At 43.3% G+C, this 24,404-nt stretch overlaps 2 protein-coding genes across 5 annotated transcripts in view; one reads left to right on the plus strand and one right to left on the minus strand.

Moving 5' to 3' along the window:
* PRR5L (proline rich 5 like) overlaps positions 1-24,404 on the minus strand; it is a 103,880-nt gene that overhangs the window by 64,569 nt on the left and 14,907 nt on the right. For all 4 annotated transcript variants that reach the window (XM_066997100.1, XM_066997093.1, XM_066997094.1 and 1 more), the window contains exons 4-6: positions 7,802-7,882; positions 2,838-4,402; positions 81-365 (exon numbers count right to left, since the gene is read on the minus strand). The gene's annotated coding sequence lies outside the window, so the exon portion shown is untranslated. The remainder of the gene's footprint in view (positions 1-80; positions 366-2,837; positions 4,403-7,801; positions 7,883-24,404) is intronic.
* On the plus strand, positions 12,145-18,266 carry COMMD9 (COMM domain containing 9). The gene is made up of 6 exons (XM_048045834.2): positions 12,145-12,290; positions 12,413-12,538; positions 12,838-12,977; positions 13,469-13,503; positions 16,337-16,440; positions 17,286-18,266. The coding sequence occupies exons 1-6, from the start codon at positions 12,240-12,242 to the stop codon at positions 17,424-17,426; spliced, it is 597 nt and encodes a 198-aa protein (XP_047901791.1). The 5' UTR covers positions 12,145-12,239; the 3' UTR covers positions 17,427-18,266.

Genomic DNA, 24,404 nt, shown 5'->3' on the forward strand with positions numbered 1-24,404 from the left:
CCCCATGCCTTGGTTTGCACCTCACACCCTTGCAGTGCCACAGCTGCCATCCTGCATCCCCCTGGGGAGCTGGCACCCACCTGGCACATCCTTCCGTCCTTGGAGAGGCAGAGCTGCTGGGCACGGCCCTGGCCCTGCTGTGCAACCCGGGACAGCGCTGCCTGAAGCATCATGAAAGAACATGTGGGAAACAGTTTTATCTGTTTTCAGCTCCAACAGCACTAATCATTCTCATTACTCAGTGCCTGTAGCCATTGTAGAGCCAGCGTCCCCCAGTTCAAAAAATACACTTAGGTGTATCTTAGTCTACCTGGTTGTTCCCAGTCTGCTCCTTTTCTTAAGCAGGAGAGAACTTGTACTGGTTCCTGCAGAGGAATAGCAAAATGGACATCAAAAGCTGTCAGAGACTGAAGTGAAATGAAATACTTTACATTTGGGGCAAATCTAGCTTTGTGTTTGCTTAGTAAAAGTGTAGCCCCCATGGGGCCAGGAAAAAAAAAAATCAAATATTATTCTTCTGTCTGCTACCAGGTTTCTCCATGACCCAGGAAAAGTCAACAGGGTTATTTCTGCCTCAGCTACCCAAGCTGTGGTACAGCAGCCCTGTGTTGCATTGCCAAGGGCAGTTCACACACAGAAGCTCTCCTCCACCACACTGTGCTCTCCAGGGCAGAGCTCACGCCCTGCTGGCCCTGGGGGCACTTGTGCTGGTATTTTAGCTGTCTGTTGGCTGTTCTGCTTGGTGTTTCCTGTTGCAGAACGCTCGCCAAAAACCCCAGCCTGTTTTCGACTAAAACAGTCCCAATGCAGGCATAATGCTGGCAAAAGAAATGCAAGTTTCAGGGCTCCCGTGCTTTCAAATGTAGCTCATTATGTTTCCATCCAAACCACATTTTTGGCAATGAGGACTGTGAGGTACAACAAATGCATACACAATGGTAACAGGTATTTCTTCTGGTGAAAGTTGGCACTAATTTCTGTTAAACATGCTTCATTTACTGTGTAGTACATGTTGTGGGCTGGGGGTGAAGACTCTTTCTATGTACCTCACATGACCCACTCGAAGAGCTTTCCTTAAAAGAAAGATAATTATTTTGTACTATTTCATATTTCTTATCCTATTGGTAAGAGGCCAGCAGAGAGCTAGGTGAATTCAATTTGTTTGTGGCATAATGTTTCGCATTAACATAATCTGAAGTCTTAAAGTAATCAGATAATTTCTGCTGTTCTGAGGTGAACAGAAATATAAGCACAAAATTATAGAGCTATCACAGCAAACAATGTGCTCCTAATTTATGGTACGTACCAAGTAAGGAAATGGAATTATTTCTTCTTTTGACTACACTAAAACCATTCTGTTTCATACTGCCACGGTCCTTATTCAGCCCTTATTCCCAGCGTATGTGTGCAAACAGGCATAAACCCAAAGGCTGTAGACACAACTGGCCAGCCATGGCAGGTTCAAGAAGCTCAAGGTCAGCTCTTGCCCCAGGATAACTTGAGCTAGGAGTTTCCATGACAGAGTGGACAGTAATCCACAGCATTCATCACAGCGCTAGTGACACCATGGTCACTAATAGATATTTTAGAAAAATATATAAAAATTGGCAGAAGACAATAACAAATAGACTGCTTACAGGAAGCTTCTTTTTGTAGTCTCATCTGCTAGAGGCTGGCTCATGTCCTGAAATTGTAGGTGCACAAACACAACTACATTTGTGCTATTTCTAAAAGGCCAGAGGTGAAATATCTGATATATCTAGTATATATGAAACACCCCCTCTGGGGATTCACTACCCACACCTAAGCAATAGCAGATAAATAATGAAAAATCAATTATGTTTTAAAGTGCCCTTTAATTTTAATAGTCCATGGTGATGTTAATAACAGAGGGAAGGACATTTTTACAGCATTTATCTTGACATTTACCCTTATGACGCCTTGGCAGTTTAAGAATGTGGTTGTGATGAGGTAGAGCAGAAGAAAGAAGGATATCATTTATATTCTGGTTTCTTAGTATTTACTTCTTTTCTGTTTTGAGGCATTTCTACAGAGATTTTTCTGAGAGTATGGGGTGTACCTCATCTTGTCTGGGTTTTAAGCCACCCAAAACAATTAGAGAAAGAAACTTCTTTTTGATTGTTTTCTTTTTTGTTGCTGTTGTTTCATATGTGTGATGAAGGTATTATTGAAATAAATTGAGGTTTTATGTGTTTCTTGATTATTATTTCTTATTGCTTAAACTTGGACTTCTTTGAACTAGTTGGTATATTAACACAGAACAAAAAGACAATTCCAACTCATTAGACAAAAATAAGCCCTCTGTAATTGCAATTTGAAATCAATAAAAGGCAGGAATTGCAACCAAAGGGGCCTGATTGACTCCTTAATAACGGGATATGAATCCTTTTCCTTACCAAGATGCAATTTAAAGTAATGGTGACTCTTCTGTCACCTGTTCTGATACAAAATGAGCTGATGGGGTTCTTGTTGCAGCCAAGATCACAACTTTACAGCTGTCATTACCTCACAGCCCTGCAGGCAGTCTAAGCCACAAGACCAGCCAATTTCTTGAAGCTTATAAGTGTGTGAGGCCAGCTCTCTCTGCCACTGCCCACAGTGCACCTAACAGCCTGCGTTTATCACAAGCACAAGCTGAGCACAACCACATCTAGATGAAGTGGTTGAACACTGGTCTCTTCCTTGGAGCATTTTGTACAGTGCCCTGCAAATTTACAAGCGATTCACGTTACAAAAACAAGTAGTTCTGTGCTCTCTACGCCCTACATCTTGCTTTGAAGAAAACTGCACTGGTATATTCACAAGCCTTTGCTTACCTGCAGGCAGCATTCCCATCACAGGAGGATGAGTCGGTGCATGAGAGGCTCCCTGCTGGGAGGCCCCCTGGCATCCAGTGGTTAAGGCAGGCAATGCAGAAGACAGTGATCAAGTGGGGTTTAGACTGGAAAAGTGGGAGGAAAGCAAGAAACTTGAGCAGAATAAAAATGGTTAAGCAGAGATTACAGGTTGTATTACCATAACCTTGGTTTGTGCCTGCAGCTGACTCCAAAGGGCTGTGCTGTAGCAAGACTTTGTAATGAATACAGAATTTTAAACTGATGAAATATTTCTACAGTCTGTTTGTTGATACTGGCATCGCTGCATTCTCAGAGTCAGTCCTTGATGTTTCACTCAGTTTTGAAGCCTAAACTGGCTAGAGGTCCCCAGAGTGGCTGGGACTGTCTACACAGAAACTACTCTCCTGCTAGCAATGTTTTCCAGTGATAGGACCTACTAGCCACTTGCCTGCTGAAGGTAAGTGCCTCTGTTGGAAGAAAGAAACCATGCAACTGAAAAGCACGTTTGAGTTTTGCTGTTTTACATATCAGCCTTGAAGGAGCCCTTTCTGGCAGCTGCTGGCAGCTGCAGCTAACCAATGAACTTTGACAGGTTTGAGCCTTTCCCTTTCTGCCTTCTCCTCCATACTGGGACTGGCAGGGTGGGGCAGTGGCCACATTAAAGGGGGAGGCTGGGAGCCCATACTGGTGTTGGCTTTTGCTTCACCGCCCAACCTCAGCATGGCCAAGTCACGCTGAGCGACATCAACAGGCTAATACATTTAAAAGGAGAGAAATGTCCCCTTCCATGAATTTTAAACTTTGTATTTATCCTTTGCCAGCTCTGTGGTTTGTTTGCTTCTTTGTTTTTACAAGAGAGATTAAATGTCTCACTTTTGTCCCTGGTGGTTTGCTCCTTCTGTCTTGCCAGTTCTGACTCTGCTACACTGTCGGGGTTGCAAACACCTCGGGGAAAATGTTTCAAAGAATGCTTTAATTAGCTTTAAAAAAGCAAAATAAGCTCCACTGCTGTAACATATGTTGCATGAAATTTTCTCCCAGGAGTTTTGTGAGCATTAATGGATAGTTGTTAAGTCTGGAGGAGATCTTGGATAAAGAAAGTTGTAAAGGCTTGGTATTATGGTTGGCCAAATGCTTTCTGCTGCAAAATGTTCAGCTTCCTTTAGCTCTTATGATACTTTGCTGTTTGAACACATTCATAGATCTCAAGAACTGACACAGTCTGACCTGTCTGTCAAATTTCATAGGGACTGTATTGCAGCAGGGGGGAGAAAATACCTTAGATGAACGACTAACGTGCAGTGGCTTCTTCACAACAGTGTTAAGCTGCTCAGTTTCCAGTTTTAATACAGACAAGTGTCCACACACTTACACAGCACATGGAGAGTATCTGTTAGCACAGAGCTTTACAGATCACATCTGTCAGCAGTGGTCTCATCCTCTAATTAGCAGTCCCATCTGAAGAGTCTCAAGTATCAGCAACTGAAACTGGGAAGGCACTAGCTGCTTCAGCAGAGAGGCCAGGGAAGAAGGAATACTGTCATCTGAAAAAGATGATTGAGAACTGACTCTGAGGAGTCCAAACCTGAGTAATAACCATGTGGTTTTAGTCCATCCCTAAAAAATTCATAAGAACATTCAAAATCTGCCAGGATGACAGCTATCTAGTGTGCAGAGCTGGAGCCAAATGCCACATCAGCGTGACCAGGAAAGATCTTGGTTCTACACTACTTGGACCGCTTTTAGCCACTGGAACAAATGGCAGACTCTGACAATGCACAGGGCACAAAGCCATGCAGAGTCAGGCCAACACTGCTGATGCCAACTATGTGCCTCCAATGGTTCTACCCTACTCTTACGCTCACAAAATCTGGATTCACCAACAGAAATAAATAGTGGAAATTTCAAGAGGAAAAGAGTCTAACATAGACAAGTCCTTAAGGCAAGGGTTATCTGTCAGGTGCAGTGATCAATACAGATTTTTTCCTGAATCATGCAGACCAATCAATGTCTCTGAATTGAAGAAATATGTGTCAAAATGCTAAATACAAGATCCTTGGTTTTGTGCCTGCAAAGGTTTTTAAATCAATGTACATTCAAAGATTGCTGTCGAGTAGCCTTATTTGCATAACTTTTCAATATTTTTAACTGCTTTGTTTCAAAAAGACAGCCATACTTAGTACTTGCCTGTTGTTTTCTATCTTTAAATCTCAAAATTTTTCACAGAAGTAGATACAATTAGTTTTGTGTGTCATTTACCTAGGAGAAATCTAAGGACTTTGGCAAGCAAGCTGTAACAAATCTTGCTGTAGTGTCCTGAGAAATTATAACTCCAAACCTCTCACCCTCTATAGGAAACAGCTATTACTGCAGAAGCATTGCCAGCAGGGAAGGTATGCCTGATGCTCAGATACCCCCATGCAATATCTCCTGTCCAGCTTCAGAATCACAGAACATCCCAAGTTGGAAGGGACACACAAGAATCAGAGTCCAACTCCTTGCTCTACACAGGACCACCCAAAAATCAGACCATGTGTCTGAGAGCATTGTCCAAATGCTTCTTGAACTCCGGCAGGCTTGGTGCTGTTACAGCTTTCTTGGGGAGCCTGTCCCAGTGCCCAACCACCCTCTCGGTGAAGAACTTTTTCCTAACACCCACCCCGACCCTCCCCTGTCACAGTTCCAGGCCATTCCCTCAAGTCCTTTTGCTGGTGACAAAGGTGTCCTGAAGCTGTGTCAGCCTACACTGCAGTGGATGCCGCACAAACAGGCATTTCTCCTGATGACTCTTCTGTGAGCTGGTAACTGCTGACAGGCAGATAGGTGGCCATCCTAAAATCCTGTGCTGTGAAATTCTGCAGGACTTATTTGCCTTCTGTCTGGGGAACAGAGGTTTTCTCTTGGTCACCATGTAGTCTACCTCCAGTTCAACTGACATATACATGATGCCATGCCTCTGCTGCATTAATTTAAAAGCTAAGACCTCTCTCTTCCAATTTAGAAAAGGATAAGCAATTTTATTACTAAGAATATGATTTTTCTTATGGGTATTAGGATGCTGCTGATGTTGTACCAGCTTCTAAGCTTGTGACATGAATGTAAGTAAAAGAAAAAGGTACAAGCAAAGCTCCCTTTTTCTTTTTCTCTTTTTCTTTTTCCTTTTTTTTTTGATACAAGACCATTTTTATTTTACTTTATTTTATTTTATTTTATTTTATTTTATTTTATTTTATTTTATTTTATTTTATTTTATTTTATTTTATTTTTAATCCATGTAGTCAGCCTGCAGGCTGATAACCCATGGGTAGAAAAAATGCCTCACACTGCACTGTTGGGCTTCCCTACAGGGCTCTGCCAACATGCCTAAAATAACATGGGTTTCATAATCTGAGGATTAAAGTCCTGGATTTTAACCTTTCGTGCCTGCTTATGTGTTGCAGTCTCTCTCTGCCCTTAGGCACAAGAGCTTAGGAGGACTGTTGTAGCTTCTGTTGACTGATATTCATGTAGTGGGTTAGGTGGACTAAACAGAGACCAAGTCTTCTGGAAAGCTCATTGCAACTGGAGCAAAAGAAGTGAAGATAAGTATGTGAAAGTTCGATTTGTGCTAGTAAATTAATCCTACTGCTAGTAAATTAAACATGCTCTGGAGTGGTTTCTGTTGCAGAGACCAACTGACATGGGACAGTTTTCATCAGTGTGGCTCTCAGCCTCTTTGGCTGGGTCGCCACATGCATACTGCTCACTGGGGTTACTTCCTAGTCCGTGCTAACTCCTGACCCATACCCTGGAGCTGCTTGGGAGAGTGACAGTCAGTATGAGGGGAAACAATGCCAAGAACAGCACGAGAAATTTAACAGTAATGGCCTCAGGAATGTTCTTTGTCACTGTTTAGTTTACTAGTATAGATGTAGCCAGACATCTAGGGGGAAATTTGCCCTACCAGTAAAACATCTAAGCATGATTCCCAGTAACAACAACTGTAAAAGAAACTTCTGTCATAGCCCTGCAATGGAAAGGCTAACATGTCCATCAAAATATAAGATGGTATAAATGGAACTTTAGAAAGTTGGAGACATTTCAGGAAAGTCCTGTTTGGAGAATATGATGACAAGCAGGCAGCTAGTACTAGTAAGCCCAAGTATGCATGCATGCTCTGTGAAAATTTCTTTCCTATTATTTGCTCATTTGTTGCTAAAGAAACACTGTTAAAAACACAAATAATGCAGAAGTAACTAAGGAAAAGATGTCTCTCACACTTTATCTCACTTGCTCTGTAATCCAGAATCACCTACTATGGAGCTCTTCTTAGGCAAGGCAGGAGAACAGCTTCACTTTTCCCTGCAGCAGAGAAATTGCACACACCCAGCAGGGTGCGGTTACACAGCACAGCCCTGCCTTGCAGCAGAAAGCCCACAAAGAAGAAACCATTGTTCTGCAGCAGATGCTCCAGTGAATATAGGCTACAACTGCAGGGAAAAGCCTAACGGTTCTTCCCATCAGAACCTTATTATCCCAAGGATTTCTCTCTGAGGGAGCCTTGAACAGCCAAAGTGAGCTAGAACTGTCAGCATCTTTTCCTGGAGTGTAAAAGGTTAAAGTTCTACAACCAAAAATTGTAAGGAAGCTAAATTTATTCCTTTCCTTTTTTACATCTTAAGGGAAAGAAAAAAAAAAAAAAAAAGAAAGAGAAGAAAAAAAAGCTGGCAGAAATGGGTTTTGTCAAGTTATTTGCTTGCTTTATTATGTCTATTTTTTACCTTGTTAGGAACAGCAAGACTGACTTTTTCCTCCCAACACATTCCCTCTCAGATACATTTATTTTGGGTGCTTGCTCTAGTTGATGGACTATAACAAAGATGACATTTTTGCAAAATGTTTATCTGTCATTGGAGTTATATAGCTATGTCTAAAAATACAAAGCATGTTTTACACTGACTTACTGCAATTCTTCCATTCAGTTTTCCATCTCTTGATTTTGTCTTGCGGTTTCATGGAATTCATTCTGTCACCATAGCTGACTTCTGTAGAAGAGAAATACTTTGGATGTGAAATACACATAGTTCTTGCAGTGCTTCATATGTGAGATATACCCAGTTCTTCCCGTTAGTTCCCCCTCCTTTCTCTCTCTTTCTGAAAAAAACAGGTCAGCAGTTTCTCTCCATAAAAAAAAAAAAAAAAAAAAAGGCAAAGGGCAGACAGGCAACTTCCCTCCCAGTATTTTCCAGGTAGGAATATTTAATTACCTCAGAGATATTTAAATACCTCAGAGACCAGTGGAGAGAGCTGCATATGCTTCTGATAACAAGGCAATTCCCCGTGGCTGTTTCTTGCCCCATGTAATTACCCATGTTGCTCTTACAACCACATGAATTTTTGAGGACTCAAAGACTCTCATGACCATGAAGCCTGCTAGCCAGGTAGCAGTAGATACAGAAAACAAAGATAATTTGCTATTTTAAGTGAAAAGGCAAATGAATAACTATTCTCCTACTCCAAGCCCCAGGAGGTCTCCAATTCCCACCAGAAACCTCTCACCTACCCTTCCAAATTCATCCTTTCCCACCTCACCTCCCTTCTCATTCAAGTCATTCCCAGCCAAAAAGGTCACCAATCCTCTCTCCCCATATGAATTACCAGTTCTGAAATGTTTTCGTTTGTTGTTGCTTTTTTTTTCCTGTTTCTTTTTAACATGTCTGGGAATAGAGGTTACACTAGCAGCAAGTAACAAGTATGTATACCCATACGCCCACATCCCCACATTTGGGAGATGTTGAATTCGGAAAGTTATCACCAGTGTCTACGAGGCTCACAAGCTGCTTGATTATCCAGTCCCCTGAACTGTTGTTGCCTGCATAATTTTTTGTATGGATATATCTGCACTATTTGAAGGAGGACAATTTGTAGGTACACTGGCTGGCTCAACCAAGAGAGCTCCAAATCAGTCAGCACTACAGCTGTATCACCCAGGCCTAGGCACAAGTGAATTTGCCCTACACAGAAGCAGAGCTTAGTTTTCAGACTCAGTGACTGGACAAACAGCAGCCTGAGATCCAAGCCAATTCCTGCACAGAGTGCTGTGCTACAGCACCAGCAGCCTCAGAGCTCTCAGCTGGGTCCCACTGGGTGATGCAGACATGAAATCATGGAAAAAAAGGGCTGTGAGAAGATCTAGGAAGGTCATCCAATCTGCCTCATTGCTTTAACTGATGTTTTTTTCAAACTCAGAGAGAATTGCCTCTGGCAGAGCAGATAACTGAGCTGGTGTTTCTCAAAAACTTCGTGATAAGCACACTGATCACAGGACCAGCTTTTCTTACATGATGCAACCTCACCCTTCACCCTCTACTGCTTCAGGAAATCTGACTTTGGAGGTTTGGTCCTTGCGGACAGCTACAGACAGTAGCAAAGGAAGGAAAAACGGTGACAAAACCAAACCAAACCGAAACAAAAATCTACTCATCCTCAGATAAAGCATGTTTACTACGCACTTCTGTTGGCTTCTGACCACCCATGTGCTACACAAGGAGCACTTTGATTTTGATATTAAATCAAACCTGTCATTATTTCCTCATAATTAGAAGGTTCCCACAGCGAGGAAATGACAACAATAGGAGGTGGACTGGAGAACAAATCCAACATGATGCCAGCAGTGTTCACTGGCAGGCAATATCTTTGTTCTGAATATGTGACTCACAGGTAAATGTTCTCCCTTGCCACATACTTCTTCACAGCAATAATAGTTATCTACTCCCTCTGCTCCCCGCCCCCAGCCGCCCTTTGCAGCCCTCCACCTATTTGTCTGACAAAGTTATTCTGTACAATTAAGTCTTTAACTAGGCAGTAAAATCAATCTGACTTTCATGTAAGTGTTTTAAAGTGATTGCTTTAGAAGAGCCCTGCCAAAACTTAGTGACTGTCTTCCTCAGCTGAAAATGGCATTTCAGAAGCTTTAACAGTTAGAAAAATTCTGCTTACCTCTGATTGTAGAAAATGCTAGTTTTATGGGTTTGTAAACAAAACAAGCAGGAAGAATTTAAGAGATCATTGATACAATTACAATATTAAGTGATATCCTGTATTCAGTTCTGTTTCCCTTTAGGCTTATTTGCCCAGAGATTGTAACATAGTGCTGCCTTTCTTTTTATATCACTTTCATTCAGTTTATGCTTTCACAACCTCTAAATTCATGCTGATGTTAATAAATGCCCACATTTGTTAATGCAGGGCTTTATGTGACACAGAAGTTACATTACCTTCCTGTCATTCAGGTGACAAAAATGAAGCTACCTAGCTTCATGTGAAAGCTGAAGCAGAATCAGAAAGACACGATTCCAGTTTCCTGGCTCTTAAATCCTGACCTCTAACCACTGCTACATTTTTTTCCTTTGTGATGCAATTGTTTAGATTGCTTACTTTGCAAACCTTAAATTTTGCAAACAAAAACCAGGAGCTCCTTCCCTTCACCTTCTGGTCTGTTCTAATGTGTAGCTTGCAGATACTGCTGTATTTGTGTAGGTGGGAAATGATAGCTGTGGCACCAGTGGAAGAAGGACCATCATCAAATCTTTCAGGTTCTTCCTCTTGGGAAGGAATAGACAATGTCACACAGTTCCTGTAATCTGATCCTGTGTAGCTAGTTTTCCTTTTCCGATCAGAGTAAGGAGCTATATAGTTCTACCACCTGGATAAGCAAATGGCATCCACAAGACTCACTGCCCACGTAGTCCTACCACCTAAATTCAGCAGCACATCGGTTCTCCCAGGAAGGCATCTCCATCAAGAAGACTCCATATGGCAGACCTTCAGCCTTCCATAATGTACTGCCTGCACTGGGTTAAACTTATTGGTAACACAGTGCTAGAGAAAGCAGCACAAGTATATTGCAGCTCTCTGAACTGGTCAATCATACTAAGTAATTTGAAGAGGCTACAGATGGTAAACTCATACCCCCAAAACTGTTCCCCCTGAGACTCATTTCCTGTTCCTCATGAAAAATGATAGAAAATAAAATACTTTCCCTTTAGATTCTTCTGCCCTTGAAGGTTTCCCAGCATGAGAAAGTAAAATAAGTTCCTCTGCGAGAGGAATCCCTTTTCTTTGACAAACCTGTGGAGCCCAATGCAAATGACATCCCATTAGCATTTCTTACCATGTATTATTCTGCCTACAGGAGAACAATGCAAACGAAAATGAAGATGTTTTGACAGAAAAGGTGATGAGAAAGCCCATAGATTACACAGATATCCTGGTGCCAGATGTGCTGTGAATTATACAAGACAAAACAGAGACAATTTCTCTCTCGGAAAGAGGATTTATTTGAATATCTTTTACAAAGCGTAAAACGTACACAGTTTACTAAGGTAATGGTCCATATCATTGCAGCAATGCCATGATAAATCTTTTGCCTCCAGTTCCCACTGGCTGAAAATAGAGTGTTTACTGCTAAACTCTGCATCCAACAAAGGGATTTGCACTGACAGTAAAAAATTGATTAAATCAGAGAGGGAGAAGCAGAATATTTAGGGCTTACTCTTACCCCAGCGATCTCACTGTTGACACAGGTCATGACTGCACTGTCAGGTACCTGAGGCTCTGATCTCAAGCCCAACTCATGCACCATTCACATGCTACACATCCTACCTTGCACATGCTCCAGAGCAGACTTTGGCCAAATGCTTGCAGGCACTCGAAGAACGGAGGCCGGTCCCCTCAGCGCAAGCTCTTGCTCCTTGGAGCTGCACGGCAGCGTGCCACAGGCGAGGTCTAGGCCTCCACAATGCCATCCTCCCACTGCTGTCCCAAGTCATTTCCTCTCTCAGCATGGAGCAACACCATGAGTTCAGAGTGCAAGCGGCCTGCAGTCAGCCAAGGAGATGGGCGTGAAGCTTGCTGGCACCTCTCGGTGTCACCCCTACCCTTGTGGTAAGGGAGTTTACGCTGCTACACATGGCTTAAGCTCTGTGTCTGGTTTCACTCTTCATTGCACTGAATGGTGAAACAAAGTATCACTTCATGTATTTCAAAAAGGGCACTGTAGTTGCGTGCGTCTGTAAAATTTTACACAGGATGCATGCTAATTCGGTGCAAAACATTATCCTGCATTTTAGCTCCAATAATTGTCGCAGCAGCTTGTTTTACGGACGTGGAGCTGAGGCTTAAATATTTCACAGCTTTCACTTTTAGCCTGGGTGCGTCAAAGCACGCAAGAAACCCCAGGAAAAGCACAGCCCCTGCACTTGTTACTGCGGGTTTCTGGCCCCGGCGGCCGGACTACAGCGCCCGGCGTGCCCGGGCCCCGCACCGCCCCGCACCGCCCCAACAAGATGGCGGCGGGGCGGGAGGGGAGGCGCGGCGCCCGCCCCCGCCGAGGGCGCCAAGATGGCGGCGCTGCGCGAGGGGGAGTTCGCCGCCCTGCAGAGCCTGCTGAAGGTGAGCGGGCCGCGGGGCCGCCGCGCTGCCGCTGCCGCTGGGGGAGGCGGCGCCCAGCCCGGCGGCGGGGGCCGCTTCCTGCCGGGCCGCGGCTGAGCGCGTCCCGCTTTGCTCCCCGGCAGGCGCCGTCGAAGGAGGCCGTGCGGCAGCTGTGCCAGGAGTGCTTCTCCAGCCCGCCCGCCGGCCTCGGCCCGCTGGCGCAGCGCGCCTGCCCCGCCATCGCCGCCGGCCCCGAGGAGGCCGCGCAGGTAGGAGCCCCTAGCGAGAGGCGCTGGGTGAAGGCGATCCTCCGCCCGGGGTCCGGCGGTAAAGGGATGCGGAGGGGGCGTGCGTGAGGGGCGGGGGGCTCCTCGTGGGACGGGAGAGCAGTGGGGCTCCCGACCTGCAAACGGCTCTGGTTCCTGCCCTCTGTCGGGGCATGCAGTGCCCCAGCTGCACAGGTATCCTCGCAGGAGCTGTGTCTTGTCAGGGCACTGAGTCCCGTCCCATGCCGTACGCGATGCTTTTCAGCCCTGCGGAGTCCTTTTCCCATCTTCCTTTCCTACAGCTGGTGTCCGCCTTGCACAGCCTCACCAGGCACGTCGTGTACCGCGGCTTGACAAGGGCAGAAGACATCCTCGCTCTCTTTCCAGAAAACTTTCACCAAAACCTGAAAAACCTTTTAACTAAGATAATCTTGGAGAATATGTGAGTGTTACCCACCTGCCATCTGCTTTCGGTTGGAAAGTTAAAGTGTGTTTGTGTGGTTTGGTACGTGGGTAGTTGGCAGCATTCAGAGTTTTGGTTCTGGCAGTCTTGTGTATGCTGCGGGCTTAATCACACCGCCCGGGATGAGCCGAGCTGAACGAAGTACATCACCTGCATGGAATGGCAAACAGTGCTGCAGTGTGCACGGAGGGCTTTCCCAAGGCTTTTGGAATGGGTGTGGACCTAATTCACATAACGTAAAACCACGTTTGTCTTAACAAAAAGGGACAGGGCAGCCCTGGCTATGTGTACAGACTTGGGGACGGGAGGCTGGAGAGCAGCCCTGCAGATCTGGGGGCTCTGCTGACTGCTGGAGCCCTGGTTACGGGAGCGTTCCTATCAGAGACAAACCACCCTGAATGCTTTTGCTACCTTTATTTTTTATTTTTTTTAAAGTGTTGCTGATACCATTTTTTTTCTTCTTTTCACAGCTCTGCTTGGAGGAATGAGGCACAAGCAAGTCAGAGTAAGTAGTATCTCACATCCGGATGTAATTAATGCTCCTGAGATCATTTGAGAGAGCTTGGAGTTTAGAATAGAGCATCGCAGCATGTTTCAGTGCAGCGTAGCACAAAAGATACCGCTGTTTGCCTTAGATGAAGCTGTATGCTTGGAGCATCATAGAGCTTAGGAGAGGCCAGTAAGTTTGTATTCAGTTCTGTGCTACTGTGCTAAATTGTTTCCAGTCCTCAAGCAATTTCATTTAATGCTCAATCTGTTGCTACATTGCAGAATGCAGTGTGGACATGGCAACTCTTTGCCAAACTTCTGAATATGAAGCACTCTAACCTCCCCATTCAGGTCTTTAAATGATGTCCATAGTTAACAACTATGAGCTGCAAAGCATACGTACATATTGGGGAATGCCTTATCTGTGCACATTTAGTCACTTCTGTGCATTCTTTCTCTTCCGCACATCTCTCCAGATGTGGCACGTACTCATAACTTGCTTTTTCCTCACCTTTCTGAAGCGTGATGTAGTTAAGCAGTGCAAATGTTATCAGTAGCATCAGCCAGTGAGTTACATTCTGGTTAAGTGTTCCACACAGCTATACTGGTTTGTTTTTTCCCTTAAGAGTTTTTCTTTTAAGCTGTAGCACTTAGAAATGAGAGCTGATTCATAATAAGAATACTCTGAGGTCTGCATAGATCCTCTTGCCTTTCTCTTAGCCTGCAGAGAAGATAATGTCCAAGAAGTAAACAGTATAGCAAGACCCGGAAAACCACTGTCCCTCAAAAATCTTAATAGCATAAATGGTAGAAAAATAGGGAGGGGGAGGAAGCTATTGCATAATGCTAATACAGTAAATACTGCAGTTGCTTAGTCTAAACATTGTTCTGGCGTTACCAAGACACGCAGTGCTTTTTCCTGTATCCTTAACACTATCATGCCTTAGAGGAAATGAGAACAAGCATGATATGACAGTGACACACTAGCTAGGCCTTCACAAAGGAGAAGCAAGGCTGGGTGTATGGCTCTTGGAGCTTTGCTCTGAGATGCACGTTTTTGTATTTATTAGATGAATATTTAGCCCTGTTGTAATGAGATTGATTTTTTTTTTTTTTTTAAGCAATGATGGATTTTATGTTATATTCATGAAATATCCAACACATATTACACAGGGGCCAAGGCAGTGTTTTAAAGAACTGACATTCCAACTGGTTTTTCTGTGTTAATCTAAAAATGTAGATGGTTTCCTGTCCCTCCAAGCTGCCAGCAATCAATCTTTGAAAATTAACATACAAGACTAAACAGATGCATTTTATGTTGTTGCAAATACTGCCAAGTGCCGGCCCTGATGGACTGTAAACTGGAATTTCTTCCAAATACAAGAGCAAGGCAGCCAATTCTGCAGTGCCCCCTGGAGTTCTGAGGGGAGGAAGAACCTTTCCCCAGATAAAGAGAAATTCCTCTGAGCACCAGGAATCAGAAGGAAAGCTAGTGATCAGATGGGATCAGCCCCTGGGGAGGAACTAGGCACCTTGTGGCATGCAGAATCCAGACAGGCTGTAGTTGCCTGTTGTGACAGTTCTTTCTGCAGCACTCAATGCAGGTTTAGTCTTTGCTTCTTCATCCACCTCTGATACCCTTAAATAGATATCAAACCTGATTGCCAGCAGTTATTTGCCAAGGCTTTGCAAAGATGCTCAAACTTACCAAGCGCCACAACTGAGATTTTAAACTGAGTTTATTCTTAAACTATCATCTCTATACAGATCTTTTATGGGGTTGGTCCTACCTTTCTTTCAGACTCATTTCAAAAGCCTGAGCTACACGGGAACAATGTTTCCTCGTGTGTCTGGTTCTCATTTGTTCTGACATAGCTCTGACAAAGTAGTTAGGCCTGCTAGCTGCAAATGCCTTTTTCAAACTGAGAGGGTTTGTCATTGTTCCCACGTCCCTAGCGTAGACTTTGTTCTAGTGAGAATTTACTGGTTTTCACAGGAAATTGGATGCTGCACTTCTGAACACAAGAAGCGTAGCTCAGCTTTTACCAGAAAATTGAGTTGAAAAAGATGTGAGAGGTGTTCTGTGTCTTATAAATGCAACAGCTCCAAAGTGGAAATGACAGGGGTCCACAGTGCAACGTGCAATACTCCATTCAGTACGTGCCATCACAAGTGACTATCCCCATCTCTTCTCAGCAAGGGATAGCTGCACAAGTTTCTTGGCAGGGCAACCAAGTTGGACCTGTTCCTTCCCATTGGAAGGCTGATGGAATTTCCAGCCCCAGAACTATGGATGTCAATACTGCATCAGACTCCTGAATGATTTCTCTTATGCGAGATCTAACTAGGATAAAACTGAAATTACATCTTCAGTATTTTTAACAAGTGGGCAGGATGTGTGAAGATTCTGGTTTCCCAGTTCTGTATTGCTTGTTTTTTTAGGATTCCTATGTACTTTCTTGCCAGTTACAGAACAGAGTATAGTAGGTCCCAGAGTAACTCATGCTTAAACACTGAATCTTGCAGGCAGGGTATGAGGTGAAGATATCTTATTGCTCCCCTTCTCTTAGCTGCTTTGAATTTAGCTGTGCTTGTCTTGCATTTTAGCATCCTTGCTTGTGATGATGGAGAACCCTGTTTGTTATTCAAGTGTCATGTGGAGGCCTTATTGACTGGCTTATTACAACATAAAAATAACGTGAAGCCAGGTAGTAGCACTAAAACTGTACATTTTTCACAGGGCCGGCAGGATTCTGTTAGTGGAGAGGCTTGTATATGGTGACAGTCATGGGTTTTGGAGTCACCGTGTGCTGCCAGGCCTAATTGATCCCTGTTTTTTAATGCCTTAGTCTCCTTGCCTCGGCTGGTTGACATGGACTGGAGGGTGGACATCAAGACATCGTCAGACACAATCAACAGAATGGCAGTCCCTACTTGCCTGCTGCAGTTAAAGGTAATGTCAGTACCTGTACAGGACCAAAATAACCGTGTCTAACACCTGATTTACCAGTGGCAGCACAAAATAGTTTGGACAGGCATCTGGTGATTGCTTACTGCCTGAAGGGTGGGAGCAGAGAGGCCCTGAGCAATTAACAGGCTTTCTCAGAGATGATTTTGACATACAACAGAACCTGGGAATGATCTCTAAGATGAAAGCCATCTTCTTGTACTGAAGGAGAGATTTCTTTGCATGATGATGAGAGAAAGCAGCATACTTGTGCCTAGTCACCATTGTTCTCTATGGAAAGAAAGATAAATTACAGAGAAGCCATTGGCCTCTAGTTCTAAGTCACTCAGCAATATGTTTAGCTGACTATGGTAGTTGGGAGATGTCTTCTGATTACTAATAATTTCTATCACTGTCCACATCTGTCATTCGGGGACTATAGCCAAGCTTACTGCTCATATTCTACAGAACTCTTGATTCCCCCAAACCCGTAAAAATGGGGTGGGTAGGCTTCAGAGGAGGAGGAACAATCTAATTTCTGTGTGTGGGATGTGATTACTTGTTGTGTGGGGTATCTGCTAAGATGCTTCTGATAGGGATGCGGCTTCCTGCCATGAGTCTCTTCAGAATTCCCCCACATTTACAGCTCTGTGTGCTTACTGGCACTCTGTTAAAGGGAGTGCACTTCACTGGTAAAGGCACACAGCAAGGAAATGGGTTCTGGGCTTCAGGTTGGAGCTGGATGCCAAGTTTTTTCTTAATCTGTCCATTAAGCACTGACTTTCCTAGTGGCGCTGGAAAAGACATCAGTGGATTTTTCATACACCTAACAACTCCATTCCTGTTTTCAGATTCAGGAAGATGCTGCCTTATGTGGAAATAGTCCTGTTGTTTCTGCACTGACTGTGGAACTGAGTAAAGAAACATTGGACACTATGTTAGAAGGTCTAGGAAGGATCCGGGACCAACTTTCCGCTGTTGCAAACAAATGAATACCCAAGGACATGAATTCCAGCAACCAGGAAGGGAAGTATTCTACACCTACAGCTTTACTAAGTTGCAGCCTTGTATAACACGGTTTATGGTTTAACCAAACAAAATTAAGAATATTTCTTTTTTGAGTTAATAAGATAGCTTTTGAAAAGCTAACTCTTAAACATTCCTTTGGCCTGGTGCCAGAAAGTGTTTTCATACTGTTGTTGAACAAAAATTGGTCTGTATTTTGGAAAAGGATTTAAGGGCTCAGAGCTTGGTTTAATCGCAAGGGTCATAATTGGAAATAGCAAATAGCTGCAACCAATGAAGCAAGTGCTATCTCCCTGCCCTGAAATTAGGATCTAAAAGGCTCAAGCTGGTTAATGGGCTGCCTTCCAGCATTAGCAGACAAGGAGGGTACTTCCCTCTGGAATGTGCATGCACTGAGGTGCATGCTAGATGTAGCACTCTCTCCCTTTCAATGAAGCACAGCCATGCTGCAGACTGTTATTACAGGATAATGCTTTGAAATAGGGCAATTATGCTACAACACATTCCCTTCTGATCAGCTTCATAGCACCATTTGCAAAATGACTAGTCTGTACATCTTTAGCAGCAAGTAATTTCCTCCTGTCTGAAAAGAATAAAGGAGTTCAGATAATTCATGTTTGGGTTTATTAGACTTTGGGCTTTGCTTTCCCTGCAGAAGAAAACAGACAGGGAAAGTAAAGAATTGATGGCCTTTGTCTGTGGTGTAGGAAACCTTTCTATGGCAATTGGTGCCTATATTTCCCCAAAGTGTTCTGATGTTTGTTTGTATAAATCTCCCTTCAATTAAAAAGTGAACTGCTAATTGATTTTTGGAGTCCTTTTCTGTGTAAGAGAGATGTTGTCCTGGATTACCTCAGCCTTTTTGTGATGGTGCCTAGTTTCTAGGCTGATGTAATGGATGTTCACTTTTGTTGCTGAAGAGGGGCTCTTTATTTCCCGTTCAAATAGATTCATCTTTTAAACTGTCTTCTATCCCATTTTAGTAACATCTCAGGGCACATTTTAGCACAGGTACCGGCTCTGTGCTAGGTACAGGTGATGACCCTGACCTAACCCTTTACAGATACGTGCGTTGTATGGGGAAGTAAGCACAGAAAATGAACAAAATTCGGACTCATCTCTCTGATGATCTTCTATAAGGCGCTGAACTGGAACACTGTATCCAAATGCTTTGTTTATGGTGAAGTCCCACCTTTCATAAAACATTTGGCTCTCCTTCAAGACAAAATATTATCTCTTGTGTTTGCAAACATGAAATCAAGTGGGATGTGTACATAAGCTACAGTGCTTTGTTAATTATTTTTATACATCTCCATGCAGGCTAGAATATAGATGTAAATAAAACCCATGCTTTTAAAAGATTGAGGTAATACAGCTTGTGCATCAAGCTGTATGACAAGCCCTGTGTTAGGGTCCACTTAGTGAAGATCATAATACTTGCACTGTCAAGATAACCCCGTAAACTTCCTATTTAATATGGAAATCCAAAGGCAGAAGACAGATACTCAAGAATCTGTTCCACAAGTTTCAAGCTATGGATAATGTTTATAACTGACTTCTTCAATCTGAGGAAGTTTCGTTGCTTTCCAGCCTAACCTTAAAAGTCTCAAATATATCATGCGGTTGATTTTAGAAGGTAGGAACAACTGAGGAGGTGAATAATGAGATGAAGCACTCATAATATTAGAGGAGCAGAGGAGGTCAATACACAGAGGAAAACTTTGAGGTAAATCTTGAAGTTAAAGCCAAAATATTTTAAGGACTAATGAAATGAAGAACTGATAGGTGCAGAGTCCTCATACGAACCCATTACACACCTACAGAATAGCTGTGAGGAAAAGCCTTAGAGCTGAAGAGGCTGTCCCAGTGTCGGAGTAGCCCTATCTGCAGGTAGCTAAAAAGTGCTCATGGAGATTTAATAAAGGAGGTTCCCCACTGAATCAGAGGTATGCCAAACATCTAACGACTTCAAGAGGTATATCTCAAGTCATTCTGCAAGGAGATGCCAGTATTTTCCAGCTCAAGATGTGGGAGGCTACAAGAGAGCTTCCCTTCAAATCTTTGCATGAAGTGTTAGGCATTTTCTTGTTGGTTCTTAGCACATTTGCCAAGAAGAGCTGAGACTTACCACTCAGAAAAAGCTGTTTAAAGCAAGAGAGGCTGAGTAGGACTGTCATTACCCAACCAGCAAGAGTACTTCATTAAATGTTCCTAAAGTCCTAGCTACGGAGACTGCTACACAGAGAGAAAATAGCATGCCTGCTCTTCCAGGCAATTATTTGATTTTTTCCATAACATGATTGCTCTCTTAAAATCAGTTTTTTAGCCTCCCTCCACATACTGCTGATGGTTGGAAAGCTAGCCTAAACGTGTTCAACATGAGTTCATTACCAGCTTGTTCCTGTGCCAACACTTTCCTCTTTAGCTTAGTTCTCTTCCAGCTTTCCCTTTTTCCCTTATGCCTAGAGATAGCAGTGAAACTCCCCTGCACTTGTGACAACTAAGCATCGCAGGCTCTATTTTCTGTGCCTTTCAGCATCACAGTGGCCATTCTTTACTTACACTTTGCATCTCCCTTGGATGGGGTCACCACAGTTGTTCATTTCTGCAGAAGTGTGGTCCAAGGGCATTAATAAAGAATGGAGCTGTCATAAGTGAATCACCTGAGTGAACTCCTCCTCCCAGGAAAACCCAAGCTCTCATTGTGAAGTGGAGCTTAAAAACTCCAGTATTATTTGATAAGTAGAAAACACCACCTACACATACACTGTTTGTCAAGTGAAAACTTAGCTACACCAAGCAAAGTAAAAATGAGTTATCTCTAAGCAAATTTCTTTTAGTGAAAAATTTGTTTGTAAAATACAAGTATGCACATTGAATTATGATATTACAATTTAAATTCAGACATTGTGTTGGACCTAGCTGTATCAAAGTGTTGGAAAAGCATTAAAACATGAAATTCTACTTCCATAAAATGAAATTTTGTTTCTTCTTATCACAAAGTGACAGAAAGGAAATTTATACATTAGGGCATTCAGGCTAAAAATTCTATAGATGATGTGGGTGAAAGCATGAAGAACTTAAGAGAAAGGCCTTCAGTTGTGGAAGCTAGGAATCATAACGCTCTTTAAACATTGTTTTAAAGTAGCAGAGGAATTTACAAGACTCACGATAGTTTGGTAAAGCTATAATAGTTACTCTGCATTTAAATTTTGGGTTCCATGTATGAAATTTGCATGTTTAAGCTCGTCCAAAACTATCACCTATACAAAGTTTTTGCTTTGTATTTAACTGAGGTGTTACTCTTTCACTCAGAAACATTACTGGTAACACAATGACACGTTTGGAGTTTTGTCCTAAGTGAAATATGTTAGTTTCACAACACGTTTGGTATCTCATTATTTCACTGGAGATAATAGTTTATATTTAACAATATATGACAGGCCTCTTGACCAGATAAGGGCTGAAACAGGCCTTTTTGATAGCAAATCTGAGAGAGATCTCTTGTTAAATGAACTCTCTCTTTCAAATATCACAGAAGCTGTGCGTAATGTCAGTTCTTGGTATTAGGAACAACATATTTAGCAGCATCATTTCCTCAGCTGCTTTATGACTAGTAATTCTGAGTCCTAATAATTTTGTTTACAGGCTAAAGAATATTTCAGTAAAAACAACAGCAAAAACCCTACAAAAGTAACCTGGTTAAAGATTATGCTAATCTTTAGCACATATTCCTTAAAAGATTAATCTCACTAAGCTGTAGAGGGGTAAACGTAGGTGCGCAAGGTTGTAGTAAATCAGTAGCAGCACTGGAAATCCCACCTCCCCAGTTCCTTTTCTAACTTCTCGACCCCTTAGTCAGAAACTCTATTTTGTGACAGAGTAATTGCACTAATCTTTGTATTCCCCCCCCCCCGCCATGTACACAGCCCTTGTGCCTGTTGCTGACTTTTCTATTTTTAATATAAACGGTTAATAATGATTGGGACATTTGGGCCTTGCTTGATTGAATAACTGTCACCTTCGAGATGTAACTCGATTAAGAGGTTATGTAATTTAGTCTCCAGTTGGTTCGCCACTTTCCAACACCCACGTCGGGAGCATCACTGCACTAGCACAGTCCTGCAGCATTACAGTCTGAGACCTGCATTCCCCCCCCCAGCATCCAGTAATCCTGCCCCGCATTTTCAAACAGCTCTAAGGTTTGCATCCATAGGGCCCCTGCGTGTGAGCACTACACCTGCATTACAACGTTGGTGAGTAAAACCTCGCAAACCCCAGCAAAGGGTCTTTTGTAGCAAGCCTGATGAGAACATGCTCATGAATTTTGGAGTTACACCCAAAAATCCATAAATACCCTTCCAAGCCTCGTGGTAGGCACCAGTTTTTGAAGCGACACACAACAATGAAAGCTAAGGTGTTTTTTGTTTTACTGTGACTAGCCAGCAACTAGATCATCTGCTGTAGCTTTTGTAATTTCCCTGTGCTCCACAGGGCAGTCACTAAGCAGCGCTTGCCATTTTAAATGTTTGAGAACCACCTTCTCCTACAGTCAGCCTTTGACAAAGAAAAGCGAGAATGAAAGGAAGGAAAGGCACAAAACTTTCCTGGACGCATATGTGCCTTTTCCCCAGCAGATGGCGAGCTTGGTCTCCCCTCGCCGTCCCACAGCGGTTCCCGCAGGCAGCAGCAGCCTGGGCTGGGAGCAATCGGTGCCTGCAATATCCCCGACAGAGCCATTTACTCCAGCAGCAAAACAGAGGCGACGGGGATATCAGGCACAGGTTAGCAAAAGGTCCGTCATCTGCTAACACAGCTGCGGGGGGAGGCAGCAGAGCACGCCTCACGGGATGCCGGCAGGGATGGTAGTAGCCGATGGTTCCCTGCAGCACACCAGTCATTTGATCACAAAGAAGCATGAATCCTTCCTTTTTTTTTTCTTTTTTTTTTTTTTAAAGCCAGGTTAGATGCAAATTCCTCCAGGGACAGGTTTGGGATCACAAGGAAAAGATAAGTGTTGTATCTAAAGAGACGCCAAGAACTTGGAATATTTCAGAACTGGCCCGCCTCAAACCATGCCAGTTTTGTCATTAAACGGCAGCAAAGAGAGTGCTGCAAAAACCATGTCTGGAGAAGGAGGTCAGATGAGGGGCTGTGGGGGAGAGTTCCTTCTCACCCAAGCATGTTGCAAACCATTTTTGAACCCTGTACTGAGCACAATGACCGGCATCCTACATAGCTGATGTCTGTTCTCTGTGTACGGGCACATTTTCCTGATGTCAGCTCGCTTTTGCTGTTGTTAACACAAGGCCGGGGACAACAGCATCCCCCTCCCCAAAAGGCATCGTCTTGCTGGTTGGAGAGGAGGTGCTAAAGCACACCAGCAACACTGACTCACCACAAACTGCTGTCAAATGCCCCAAGTAAACGCACTGAGCAGAGATAATTAACTCGAATCTCATTCCCCTCCTTTTTCTCTCCTAGTTACTGCTGTTGCAAAGGCTTGGAACAATTGTAGGTATAGCTTTTTTTCCCCTCCAAGGAAGACATGATTTTTCAAGTTGACAGCGTCCCTTTATGCTGATGAGATAGTGAAGGTTCAGTGCCAGCTAGCAGCAGAAATATAATAGCATCCATTAGAGCTGTTAGCTAGAGTCTGCCAGTGCTTCTGTTTGTAATTTAGAGTGTTATAACTCAGCCATGCAAATAAGATGCAGACAAAACTTTACATTGAAAATCTGGGCCTTACAGCAGGCTTTCTAGTTTCTTACAAAAAAATAAATATCAAATTTGCTTTGACACTCTGGACCATGCTGTAAGAATGAGATAAGAAACCTAAATGAGAAGGCTGAAGTACACCAGCGCCTGGCCTTTGCACTGACAGGGAATCGGGCTAATTGGAAAACGCTGACATCTTTACAACTGTATCGGTGCCTGTAGCTCCAGAGGTGTCCAAGGCCCCATTCTGTACCAGGAAGACTTGAGGCAAATTTCATCGCTGCTTCCACACAAAGCACTATACAAGTCAGCAAGACTTGCTGAGCCGTGCCTCTGCTCTGCATAGCAGCAGGGCTCAGCCTGGATAATAAAGTTCACTTGCAGATTTACGAGCGGAATCAGCGTGCTACGCACTGTCAGAAGTACTCTGGTTCCTTAGCACTTTGTGGGATTTAGGCCTCAGAGCCTCATTCCCAAGCCTGTTTCTGCAGTTACCTCATTTATCTGTCCACAAAGACACATGACCCTTACTTTTGATTATTTTTGGGGGGGAAATCCACTAATAACAGTCACTGTTAGTCCATGCTCTGCTAAACCAGAAAGGCAGAAAGTCATGGAAAATCTAGAAAGTTTGACTTGGATGTCAACAGACAGCTGAGCGCCTTTGTAAAGACGTGTCTGCTGACAAAAAAATAATCAGAAGATCAGAATGAAATAAAAGAAACACAAAATCATGACTGAGTGCACTGCATAACACAAAGTTGAAACGTGGATTTAAAGACAACTTTTTTTTTCCCCCTCTCTGAAAAGGACAGCATGAAAGCGCACTTGACCATCTGTCTCTCGGAATGCTTTCCTCTTCCTGGGCACAGATGGTAAACTTCAAACATCACCATCACTCGTCTGCAACATCAGCCCTGTAAGCAATCTTATTTACAGTTTCTATCCATTGCTTTCCAGTGACCTCATTTCTCATTTTGGTGCCAACTTAGAAGTTCCTGGCTAATACGAAAGGCACTAAAATAGACATGTTCAAAGCTGCCCTTGTGGGTGTGGTAACAGCTCCCAGGAAAGCAAAGACCCTCAAAGTGAAATGAAAGCTGTACACATTTTTACCTTGTTCTCAGGGAAGAAACAAATTAAAAACCTTTCCTATGCCTAAAAAAAAAAAAAAAGGAAAGAAAGAAAGAAAGAAAAGCAAACCTAAGTAAAAAATCTAATCAACG

This window comes from Anser cygnoides, chromosome 5, assembly GCF_040182565.1.
Source record: "Anser cygnoides isolate HZ-2024a breed goose chromosome 5, Taihu_goose_T2T_genome, whole genome shotgun sequence".
Lineage (NCBI taxonomy): Eukaryota > Metazoa > Chordata > Aves > Anseriformes > Anatidae > Anser > Anser cygnoides.

Excerpts from the sequence above, each read along its gene's own strand:
- COMMD9 (XM_048045834.2), top strand. The coding sequence starts at position 12,240 with ATGGCGGCGCTGCGCGAGGGGGAGTTCGCCGCCCTGCAGAGCCTGCTG. Across the intron at positions 12,291-12,412 it reads CCCTGCAGAGCCTGCTGAAG|GCGCCGTCGAAGGAGGCCGT; the intron begins GTGAGCGGGCCG and ends GCTCCCCGGCAG. Across the intron at positions 12,978-13,468 it reads AAGATAATCTTGGAGAATAT|CTCTGCTTGGAGGAATGAGG; the intron begins GTGAGTGTTACC and ends TTCTTTTCACAG.